The 12,537-nt window shown below is 45.4% G+C and overlaps 1 protein-coding gene across 52 annotated transcripts in view; it reads left to right on the top strand.

The window, feature by feature from the left end:
* The window catches only part of Ank3 (ankyrin 3), a 624,211-nt gene that overhangs the window by 550,315 nt on the left and 61,359 nt on the right, over positions 1 to 12,537 (top strand). For all 52 annotated transcript variants that reach the window (XM_087597726.1, XM_087597706.1, XM_087597744.1 and 49 more), the window contains 2 exon segments: positions 2 to 226; positions 2,899 to 3,053. In XM_087597726.1, the coding sequence (XP_087453852.1) occupies positions 2 to 226; positions 2,899 to 3,053 (380 nt within the window).

Below are 12,537 nucleotides of genomic sequence, written 5' to 3'. Positions count from 1 at the left end.
GGTTTCTGGTTAGCTTTATGGTGGACGCGAGAGGGGGCTCCATGCGAGGAAGCCGCCACCACGGGATGCGGATCATCATCCCTCCGCGCAAGTGTACGGCCCCCACCCGCATCACTTGCCGCCTGGTAAAGAGACATAAACTGGCCAACCCACCCCCCATGGTGGAAGGAGAGGGATTAGCCAGTAGGCTGGTAGAAATGGGTCCTGCGGGGGCACAATTTTTAGGGTAAGTTTCCCCAAGTTTTCGCTTTGGCCCTCTGACCACATATTTGATTTTTTTTTTTCTTTTGTCCTTGTAAACTCAAGACATCAACTCTGAAAATGGCTTGTTGGACCCCACTGGGGACTCGGGTGTGGTGCCAAAGGTCACCAAGCTGCTGCTTTAATAGGCTGCGGGTTCCTTAGCTCGGCCACTGACCAATGCACTTACTAACCGAGAAGCATGCTTTCTGCCCATGGGTGCGTGGATATCCCCCACAGTCTCCGTGGAAGTCAAGGAGCCATCCTTAGGAAGCCTTAGGAAGATGTCACCTCCCTGCATAAATAGCTACCGTGGGGACATGTCTCTTTAACGATAACTGTTAAGGATATAATCCACTGGGGTAGGGTATCTTCCAAGAAGGAAAACTAAATTTGCTTCATTGTCCGAGGTGGTCCTTGGCAAGGCATGTCAGGCTCTGTCATGACGGACAGTGTGTTCACCGTCTCCCCTTCTCGTTTCTCTTCCTGCTGCATGGATGTCACTCAGTAAACTGCACCTTCCCACCCATCCTCCCCCTGTAAATGAGGGCGAGGGCTTGGTTAGCCGAATCCTGCAGCTTGGGCCTCAAGGAACAAAATTTATTGGGTAGGATCTTCATAGACAAGATCAGAATGTGTACAGTTCTCTTTTCCATTGTCAATTCTTTTCTGTCACGCCCATGGTCTTATTCTCGTCCTAAGTTTGTTCTTCTTTCTTTAGTTTCCTCTCTTCTGCTTTCAGTCGATGTGTGTCGCTGAAAGAGACACCCATAGTGGCCTGACTTAATGTGGCACTGCCCCATCCTGTGCTTTCGAAGCATGTGGGACTGACTCACCGCAAGCATTCCTGCTGGCTTGTGCATCTGTCCACCCTCCTTTAATTTGAAATGTTCCTTCTCTGTGTACTTACTAGAACTACACCAACCGTCTCATTTAACCAGTGTAAGAGAAGGTATATGCAGACTTTGAGTCAATGTATGCCACAAACGCTCTGTGTGAGCATGTGCGTGTGTGTGTGTGAGTGTGTGGGTGAACGTGTGTGTGTGATTAGACTTGTGAATCACTGTTATAAAGTGTAATCTTTACAGGCTTTGAGAAGAAAAAAAGAATCAACCAATAAGTAAGATCATTTTGAACGTGTCAAGAATACAAGATATTTAAAGAAACGTGACTGGGGGCAGCCTAGACATTCTGTTGAGCTGTCGAATGTCTTTTGTCTCGCTTAAGTTGAAATGTATCATGTCTTTCTGCTTGTCTGACTGTTTTAGCCTTGGCATTCTGCATGAAAAGCCCGTTATGAGTTGTCCTGCTTGGCTGTCCCCTTGGTCAAAGATCCTGCCTATACCTTCTCTCCAGCATTGCCGAGTGTCCTACACAAAGCCACAGAGAGAGTTTCAGATACATTAACCCACAAAGATCGTATCTTGTTCTCAAAAAATGAAATGACACCTAATGTCCCTTTATAAAGTATGTTTTTAAATTATGGGAAATTTCAGAATGACACTGTTAACACTGTTTCTACTTGTTAAAGAATAAAGGCACTATAAAAACATTTTTTAACTTTGACTTTGTTTATAAGAATTTTGCCAAAAGTAAAATCCTGACATTTATCAGCCTCATTTTAGATGACTACTTTTATGAGTAATCAGCTATGCCTGTTTCATTTGTGGTTCTGATCTTTACGACAGCCTCTCTTTGAGCTGTGCCTTCTGAAGCCTGTATTTGTTGCTACGGTGTGTATGTAAACAGCTAGGTGAAGCCAGGTCATACACAGCCTCTCCAGAGAACAATGACACTGTCTGCTAAGCATCCACAGATATAGCTGCACAATCCAAGCACATGAACCGTGCGTGACTGTGGTCTGCTCGCTCCCGCCCATCTTCCGTGCTTATCCATAATTCTGTAAAACTTAAGAAAATGACTTAATTTGGTAATCTTCGACCTCCTAGCCATTCCCTTCCATCCGTTTGAGAAAGGACACTGTCAAGAGTTAACTTCTTCCTGTGACAATTTCAAACTTACATGGGCTCTTCCAGAATGTTCCAGCATCCCCGTGTAGGTGTCAGGTCAGGCAACGAAGCCACCCTTCACCTGTTTGCAAATGGGACAATCAAAAAAAAACTGTTTCAACTGCAAAGTCTTGCCAATCGTTGGAGGGTCTAGCTTATAGCAGGGTCTATTTTATTTCTGAGAGAAAAAAATAGAGAAATGATCTTCCAAATTAGGGTAAATTCCTTTTTTAAAGAAGTGACTGTGTCCTTTTAACTCATTAGCATCTTCTATAATGTAATGTTATTATGTTTTTTTTTTTTTAATTTTAAAACCTGAACCAACTTTCTTTCTTTATGGCCTATTTCAGTCATGTTTAATTTGAAATTTCCTATTCATATGTGTTTAATAACCGCCCCCACCCCCCCGCAATTTGATGCCTAACACATAGTAGGCCTTCAAGAAGTGTTTGTGAATGAATGATGGCATGTTACTGGGCTTGTAATATCATTTAACTAGCAATGACTCTGCAGCTTTGAGACCATCCCCAACCCAAATGGCACCTCTGACCTCCAGCTCGATCCTGTTGTTGAGACTTTATTTTTTAGTATTCTCCTACAGCTCTGTTTAACTTGCTACAAAAGAAACCATGTGGCTTTTGTTTTCTAGCCCGGTCATAGTGGAAATCCCTCATTTTGGGTCCATGAGAGGAAAGGAGAGGGAACTCATTGTCCTCCGGAGCGAGAACGGAGAGACCTGGAAGGAACACCAGTTTGACAGCAAAAACGAAGACCTCTCGGAGCTCCTCAATGGCATGGACGAAGGTACCGATGCCCCTCGGGTCCGTGGCCAGGGACAGGTGGAGAGCAAGGGACCGTGTGAGTGGGCGAGGTACTGCTCGCACATCCCATGATGCGGGACCCAGGGTCTTCAGCATCTTTTCATACCTAGGGCCTGATTTTACGGTGTCTCTGCTACACTCCAACACCACCACGGTTCAGATGAACGAACGCCCTCACAGTGCCTTAGTTTCTCTTTAGAAGACTTTTTTCTTTTCTTTTTATATGTGTGCGGGCATTCTGCCTGCATGCACTGGTACATGTACCACATGAATGCCTGGTGCCGTGATCCTCTGGTGCTGGGGTTATAGACAGTTGTGAGCTGCCATGCGGGGTCCTAGGAATCGAACCCAGGTCCTCTAGAGGAGCAGCCAGTGCTCTTAACTGCTGAGCCCTCTCTCCAGCCCCAGTTCTGTAATTTTCTAGCCAAATGTATCGATCTTTCCAAGACCTAAGAAGGCCTTTTTAGTAAAGAGAGAAACATGAGATAAAAACAAATAAGAACCAGTGGGAGTCTCTAACATCTGCCTACAGGGAGAGCATTTACAGTACATTTTGGGGATTTTCGTTCTATTTTCTCCTAGGTTACTTAAACATCTTTCATACATTTTTCATACGTTTGGGCCACAATGTTTTGTTTTGTTTTTTAAGTTTCCAAGCTGGTTGGAGTCTATGTATTTTACTGTCTTAGTCTTTGAGCCACTGAGGCTCGTGTGGGGCTGTTCGCTTCTTTCACACATATTTCCTTCTCGGGAGCATCAGGAGGTGTTAAGACAGGGTTTCATGGACCCCCTGTAGTAGCGGATGACCTTGAATACCTGATCCTTCTGTAGTGGATGACCTTGAATACCTGATCCTCCTGTCCTCGCCTCCTGGTGCCAGGACTATAGTGCTGATACACCTCCTTGAGGTTTTTGTAGTGCTTAGAACCGTTTCCCTTTTCCTTAGTAAACGGTGTTGTAGAAAGAAATCCCAGCTAACGGTCACTGTGACTTGACTTCCTAAATGGAGCAGATCCCACAGCTGTTTTCCCGGAACAGTGAAGGTCTGTTCCTTAAAACCAAAATCGGCTCTTTTATCATTTCCTTCTCCGTGTTTGGGACTCATCCACTGGGGCCTATTGTGGCTTCAGACTGTGGACTTCTCCCTCCAAGGAGGGAGACAGATCTGGGATGTTCAAGGAATGAGCGAGCCAGTGCCTAGGAGATGCAAACTGTTCTTTTTATTTCTATAGAGTTGCCATTAATATGAGTAAATGATTACGTGAAGCCCTTAGGAAGTATAGTTCTTAAGCTTTTAATGAATATCAGCTATTGTCACCATTGTTTTGGTCTGTAGAAAAAAAGCGTCATACCAAAAATTTGGTATGGGTTACCGTGCCCATCAACCGTGCAATTTAAAGATGCCTATACCTCAAGGTGGAAAGGACACTGTTTAGAGAGTACACTGGAAAATGCCTTTCATGTGGAAGTTTCTAGAGAAAGTAAAGCTCACAAGCTCAGCAATCTTATTCTGTGATGGATGATGATGGTGGTGGTGGTGATGATGATGATGATGGTGGTGGTGGTATGATGATGGTGGTGGTGGTGGTGGTGATGATGATGATGATGATGAGGTGGTGAGTGTTTTACCTGTGTGTACATCTTGGTCCCCGAGGAGGGAGTGAGCCTCCCTGTGGATGATGGGAATTAAACCCAGGCCGTGCCCTTAACCACTGAGCCAGCTCTCCAGCCCCATCTTATCCTGACGTACCAGACCACACAGCAGACATTCATAGATGCCAAGTGGATCTCCCAGTTTGCTTTGCTAAGCAGAGGGAGACAGCTGAAATCTAGAGTTATAGCTTTATTCCACTTGTTTTCGAAGTGCGTGTCCAATGAGTCATTGGTGGAAAGTTCTAGAAACTTTCAGATTTGGTCCAATGAGTTTTGGTCAAGGTTGAGTCCAGAAAAGTCCTTGTAGGTCAGATCCCTCCCATGGGTGCACATTAGCTAAGGCGTGCGTGCATATCACTGCTCGGCCGGGAGACTTTCTTACCTCCATTTTTAAAGACCAGGTCCCTTTTCCTTGAAGATTCAAATTCAAGTTCTCCCTCCTGTGGAGGAAGCGCTGAGCAGGGCTGGCAGAAGTCCATGTCTAGGAAGAACTCATCAACCCCCCACCTTCCCCGACCCCATTCCACCCCCACCCCGAGGAGGCAGCAGGGCATACCCTGTACTCAACCAGGTCTGGTCAACAACAACTGGACTCCATACATTGTTTATGGCCCCTAACACATGCTAATTATAAATGTCTCACATGTGCGTGCGCGCATGTTGTGTGTTTGGTTTTTCATAACAGGGTTTCTCTATGGAGCCCTTGCTGTCCTGGAACTCACTGTGTAGATCAGGCTGGCCTCGAACTCAGAGATCCACCTGTCTCCCAAGTGCTGGGCTCAAAGTCAGGCATCGCCCCCGCCCTGCTTAAGTGTCTGTTTCTAATGCTCCCTTCTCCACAAGTGCATTTCATGTATTAGTTTAGAGTCTGTAGTCAAATAAATTGGTCTTCCTCCATGTGCTTGCTGAAAATATTAATCCTCGGTGAATTTAGTGCTGTCTTAGTTAATATTTCAGTCTCCTGATTCTACTAAGCAGGACAGTTGTGGGGGTGGGGAGAGATGCCCAGTGGATAAAGCAAAGCATTTGCCATGCAAGCACGGCAGTGTCTGGGTCCCTAGAGCCCCACAAAACCTGCCCGGGCCTGCCAGCTGCCTGCAACCGGAGCACCCAGGAAGGCAGACTGACCAGCTAGACCAGCCAGAGTTTGCTAGCCCCAAGTTTAGCAAGACATCTTGCTTCAAGGAAGTAGGGTGACTAGGCCTGACCTCAGCTTCAGGCCTCTACATGCACACACACATAAACACATGTGCTCGCGCATGAGTATGCACACCCCAAAACAAAACAAAACAAAACAAAACAAAACAGTTATAAAGATCAGTGGCCTTTATTGTTTCAACACATGCCCACAAAATTAACTGCTAGAATAACTTCAAGGAACCACAGGTCCCAATAAAGGGCTAATTTACCCAGTGCAATACTGATGTTGGCATCCATCTGTGTGCCCTGCCACTGACGGTTGTGTGTGTTTGTAACCAGTCTCCTTACGGCTCATGCACCTTGTGAGGACGCCTTGCAGGTAGCTAATGGGCAGAGGAAGAGATGGGGATGTGGAGTCTGTACAGAAACGCCCGCTTCATAGAACCACGTGTTCACTCCATGTTCATAGTCACAGGCCTCGCCTAAGCCAGACATAAGAGTGCTGCAGTCTGAGACTGGTCTGAAGGCAAAGGGGGTGTTTCCGCCTAATTTGTTCAGGGCTACCATTTGTAGGTCAAGCTCTCCACCTGAATTAGCTGTATCTTCTCCAAGGGACCGTTTTCCAAATGCACACACCAGTCAAGCACTTAGCACGACCCAGTCCAGAAATAGCAAACAGAGGTCCATCTGCAAACCCTGGGCTCTCGCGCCCCCAGCTGCCTTTCTGTACTGTAGGCATTTGCCTCTGTATATGCTCGCCGTGGTGCTGGCTACAGGATTGGGAGTCACCCAGAGGCAAGCACCCAGGCATGCCTGGGAGGTATTATTTCTTTAGTCTTTGGGCTTACCTGTGAGAGAACCTCCCCCTTTAGGTAAACTGAAGTTTCCTCAAATTGAGTGGCGCTATTCCCTGTGCTCATAGGTTATATCAGAGGAGAAAGCTAGCAGAGCGCTAATATTCACTGTTCCCTGCTTCCTGACTGTATGCAGCTGCTTTAAACTCCTGTTACTATGAATTTCCTGTCATGATAAACGCTGCCCTTAAACCATAGGTTAACATAAACCTTACTTCTATGCTTGTGTGTATATGTGTCTGTGTCCAAGTGCCCTTGTGTGTCTTTGTGCGCACGCACACGTGTGTGTGTGTGTGTGTGTGTGTGTGTGTGTGTGTGTGTGTGTGTTTCCATGTGTCCTTGTGTGTGTCCGTGTGTGTCCATCCCAGACAAGTCCCTTGGGTATCCTGATCTATCATGCTACACCTTACTGCCTTGACACAGGGTCTTGCTGAAGTTTGAACTTTGCCTTTTCGCCTAGGCTGACTGACCAGCAAGCCCCAGCTCCCCTCCTGTCTCTACCTCTCACCCCACCTCCTGACACCCAGGACTGAGTTTGCACAGGCAGTGCCTGGACATGCCAGGCTTCCTAAGTGGGTACTGGAGAGCCCACCTCGGGTGGCCAAGCTTGCACAGCACCACCTTCCCTGGCCCCTGCCCCCATGATTGTTAAGTGAGCCAGAGTATCAGTGGTTGTGGCAGTTAAGCAGGCACGTTAGCCAAGCTGTAAGGAGGTAAACTAGACTGACACCGTGTCTGTCTGGGTGGAGCAAACCTGCCCTTAGCAACTCAAGTTTCAGGTGGCAAAGCAGTTTTCATCCCTGGCAGCAGACAGAGATCTTATCCAGGTCTTTGCAGAAGGAGAGATGCTACAGATGGGCAAACAAAAATTAACAGGCACACATCCGTCAGCAAGCACCATGCACTGTCAAGTTAATGAAAACCTTAATAAACTCAGCGCTTCCAAAGTCCGGTCCTAAGAGCTATTTGTAGTTCTGTCAGACCTGGGAGTCCGGGTTCCATGTCCCCTTCCTACTGTCCCTAACCTACATATCAAAGCAGTTTAGAAATGGTTCAACTCCCAGGGTCTCCTGCAGTAGCCAGTAGCTGTATTGAGTCTGATACAAATTAAAATGTGGTTACAGATGTAAACACTTAATAGAAAATGACTACCAGCTTCTAAATGTATTTGTGTCAACAGTGTATTAGAAATAGATGTGTTCCAAAATGGCACTTCTTTTCAATGCTTACCTTTATCAGGCCTAAGGTGATGGTAATTTTTAAAGTACCAAGTCATTGTTAAACAGAGAAGACAAATGGAGCTTTGTGTAGTGTACGTGGTACACAGCGCCATCTGCTAGAATCATCCGGTAGTAATGGTTCTGAAATTTTTTTCCAAATAGAAAAAAAGTTTCTCAAGATAGCGTTTAAAGTGCCCAAAGAATACATAACGATTTACTTTAAAATCCCCCAAAGAAATTATAACAGTATTTACATATTTTCAATCTGTTTCCATAAACTGGCATTTTAAATCAACCGAAGGAAGACTGAGGCAGAACAAAAGAAGAGGAAAATATTCCCAAAATAGGCTTTGAAACTTGATACTTAGGAAATAAAAATTGGGCCAAAGTAAACCAGTACTGATAATCCCCACCTCCCTATGGTCTCTGTGTATAGATTTGCCAGCAAGTTGATGTTCTGACCATAAAAGCGAGCTCAGGGAATGACCTCAGATATGTTGTTCCTGGGGTCAGACACAGTGCGTTAGCCCAGGCTTAGGAATCAGCATTAGCTTCCTTCGGGGTGCAGCACCTCAGAGGACAGTATGCCCAGCCCGGCAGCTCCTAGGTTCAATGCATGTGGCGGGCACCTCATGGATGGTGTGTATCCTGAAGGCACTCTCCCTGATCCAGCCTTGAGATGGGATCACACTGATTGGATTTCTCCATAAATGTAGGGGTAACCGTTTAAAGGTTTAAAGAGAGGCATCATAGAGTAATTTTTCTGAAAACTGTTTTCAGAAATGGTTAAGTAGACTGAGCAGAAATTGAACCCAAGCACAGAACTAGTCATTGGTGAAACATTGAGGCCTGTGTATTTCTTTCCTTAGACTTCACACTCACACCAACCGGGTCACAAGCAGTTCCGGAGAGCAAAGGCACCAGACACGCACAGGTGCCAGGAGCAGAACACAGATCCCCTGGAAGAGCAGGAAGTGCTCTTAAACCCTGAGCCATCTCTCCAGCTCCTGGGTTCTGAAGTTTTAAGGCCAGGTCTAGGTTGAGAGTTCACTTAGACCTTCGTTACCAAGAATGGCAAGTCTAAGTAGGAGAAGCCGGCTTTCAGGCTCCAGTACAGGACAATGAAGTCAGAGCATACACTGTTAACATACAGTGCTTGTTTCTTACGATGCGTAAATACCAGGGCAATGGTTCTCAACCCGTGAGTCACAACCCCTCTGGCAAACCTCTGTCCCATAAATATTTACATTAAAATTCTGAACAGTAGCAAAATTATGAAGCAACGAAATGAATTTATATGCATATATATCATTATGAAGTAACAAAAATAATTTTATAGTTGGGGTCAGCTCAACATGCAGAACTGTATTAAAGGGTCACAGCGTTAGGAAGGTTGAGAAGGACTGAACTGGGGATTCCAGCCTCTCTACTTCCCTATTCTTAAAAATAAATAAAGAAATAAATGGACCATTTAAAAATCTCAAAGCATATAATCCATCCTCCCCCTGCCCCAATTGGCATTGTCAGTCTTATTAATGGTTTGGTTTAGCCATCTGACTCATGTATTGGATTCTTCATATCCGGAATACAAAGCTTTGAGAAGGGCTCCATGTTCTCTTGAGTTCTTAATTCCCTTGGCCACTCCCCAAACAATAATTTGAATTATCAACACATGGATGTAAAAGACCTCCCTATGGATTAGCAGCTGGGAACACTAAGGCCTCTTAATTTTAAAAATCTTTTTAATTTTTTTTCGTGTGTGTGTGAATGTGCGCATGTCCGAGGAGGTCAGGGGACAACATTGAGGAGTGGGTTCTGTCCTTACCCAATTGATTCCATGGATGTCACTTGGGTCATTGAGCTTGTACCCACCCACTAAGCCATCTCGCTGGCCCTCAGAGCTCTTTATAAAAATTCTTAAAGGAGCACACGATAGCAACTACTTCCTTGTGCCTGCATCTGAAGTGCGGCCTAAAGGCTTCTCTCTAGACAGGAAATCATTTACACTTCTCTATCAACTCCCCCAGTTTCCTGGTTACCCCTTAAGCAACTGCTTAAGCCCTTCAGTGCCAGGCACTGCTTAGCTTAATGTGATTTCACAGTGGTTAGCTCATCTTTTGTGAGGAGAAAAATCAAACATTTAGGGCACACTGACTTCAGAGTCAAAAGCATCAAGAGAAGCTACCCTGGGGTCAGTCGATGTAGCTGTAAGTCATGGGAGAAGCTACCCCGGGGTCAGTCGATGTAGCTGTAAGTCATGGCATTGTGGAAATAAGAGTTTGTTTTCGGGTTGGGGATTTAGCTCAGTGGTAGAGCGCTTGCCTAGGAAGCGCAAGGCCCTGTTTTCTTCCCATCTGTAGGAATCTCCCACAGCTGGGTCTTTAGTAGCCTGCTTTCTTTTTTTTTTTTTTTTTGGTTCTTTTTTTCGGAGCTGGGGACTGGCCTGCTTTCTTTTTAATGTAATATTTTAATTAAGTCTTTGAGAGTCTCATGCAGTTGCTCCCTCCAGTTCCTCCTAGATCTGCCCTCCCCCTCCCCCCCTCCCCTCCCCCTCCCAACTTCATCCCTTAAACAACTCACAGAGCAGTTAGCCGGTTCCAAACATTCAGCTACCTCATTTTATTGTTGCTTAGCTCCTTAAGAACAATCCACAGCAAAATGTCATAGCCATAATATATATGTATATATATATACACACACACATACATACACACACACACACGCACACACACAATATATATATTTACTATTGTTACACATGTAGTAGACCATACTTTTTAAGTATTTTGTTTTATGGTTTTTAAGTAAATTTATTTATTTTATGTATATGTATAAAGACACCATCGCTGTCTTCAGACTCACCATAAGGCATTGAACCCCATTATAGATGGATGTGAGCCACCATGTGCTTGCTGGGAATTGAACTCAGAACTCAGGGCTCTTAACCTCTAAGCCATCTCTCCAGCCCCAAGTTTTACTCTATGTGTGTGTGTGTGTGTGTGTGTGTGTGTGTGTTGCACCCGAATACAGTGCCCACAGAACCCAGAAGAAGGCATCAGATACCACAGAGCTGGAGTTATAGGTCCTTGTGAGCCACCTGGTGAGGGTCCTAGAAACAGCACCCAGGTCCTCTGCATGAGCTGCAAACGCTCTTGACCAGCGCCATCTCTCCAGCCTCCTGCCTCCGTCCATTCTGTGTGGCACATCTTACAATTTTCCTCTTCCCCCCTCTCTCTCTTTACCCCCCTTACATGGCTAGGCAGATGGTTATATAAAAATGTGCTCAGTTGGTTGCTAGAAGGTAATGGGATTCTGCAGAATGATACATTGCTGTTGTAAAATTATTAAAAAAAAAAAAGACTTTTTTTTCCCCTCTAGATCCGGCACCACAGTGCCCCAAGGTATTTGCCAGATATCTTGCCAGAAACACACATCCCCACTCCATGGCAGCCCAATGTCTCTACCGCCACACACTCCCCCAAAGTCAAATCGCCACAAGAAAGAACACACACCCCAATAACTCTGATCCAGTTGATAAGATACACTTGCCCACCTAAACATACAAAGCCCTCGACACATTTATCCCTTAAGAACATTCATAACAACCTGTAAATGTGCAGAGTGGAATCTTAACATCAGCCTCCATGTTCTCCCCGTGGCAGCTTCTTCGTAGCCTTCTCCAGTCTTCTGGTTCCAGTCTCCTCCTCCTCCCTCAAACTTTTCTCCCACCCATCCTTCCTCCTCGTCCAATGACAGGCCCCATTCTATCCTGTACCCACCCTCACCTGTATGACATCATCCTACAATACATTGTTACATTTTATCCTGTTGCTGCTGAGGAAGATCTTGAGCTGAGAATTCCACCATGACGTGTATGCATGGCTGGTGGTCCCTCCCCTCCCTGGTCCTCCCTCCCCCACTTCCCATCCTTACTCTTGGGACCCCACCTTCACCTTCCTCTACACTGTCTAAGCATTGAGCAGCCTTCTCTTCAGTGGCTGCCCTTAGCTATTCCCTTTCTAACCCACTATATCACTAATTGTTTTGTTTTGTTTTGTTTTTGCATTTCTCTTGACTTCTTGATTCCTTTTGATTCTCTCGAGGAAACGCTGCACATATTTTAAACATACAAACACGATATAACCACACAAACATGATATAATCTGGTTACAAGGGGACTTGGAAAGATCTTGTTACTACGCTCATCTGCTGTGTCCTGGAAATCAGAGTACTCAAGGCTGTGTATATGATCCTATTGAAAGATGGTGCCTAGGGGTCATGTATATTACTGCTTGTCTGCAATTGTGGCAGTTCATGAGATGACCAAATCGGGTGTTTCTCTAAGTTGAGGCTTATCTGCAAACTATGTTAATGTGTATGTTGATGGTCAATTGTCATGTGCAGATTTTAACAGGGTCAGGAGATCTGCTAAAAGCTTTAACATAAGGGGCATACAATACAGGGCTCCTAAGGCCCCACCAACCCTTAAAATGTCAGGAGCTGCGGGCACTGAGCCTCCGGAACCTCCTGTGAACATGTCTGGCGTGTGGAAGGTGATGGAGAACGATCAGGAGTTCTACCCCCTTCTTGGCTGCAAGTT

The sequence above is a fragment of the Rattus norvegicus genome, chromosome 20 (assembly GCF_021556685.1).
Source record: "Rattus norvegicus strain SHRSP/BbbUtx chromosome 20, alternate assembly SHRSP_T2T, whole genome shotgun sequence".
Lineage (NCBI taxonomy): Eukaryota > Metazoa > Chordata > Mammalia > Rodentia > Muridae > Rattus > Rattus norvegicus.
The sequence above is the reverse complement of the archived record's forward strand: the minus strand, read 5'-3'. Positions and strand labels throughout refer to the sequence as shown.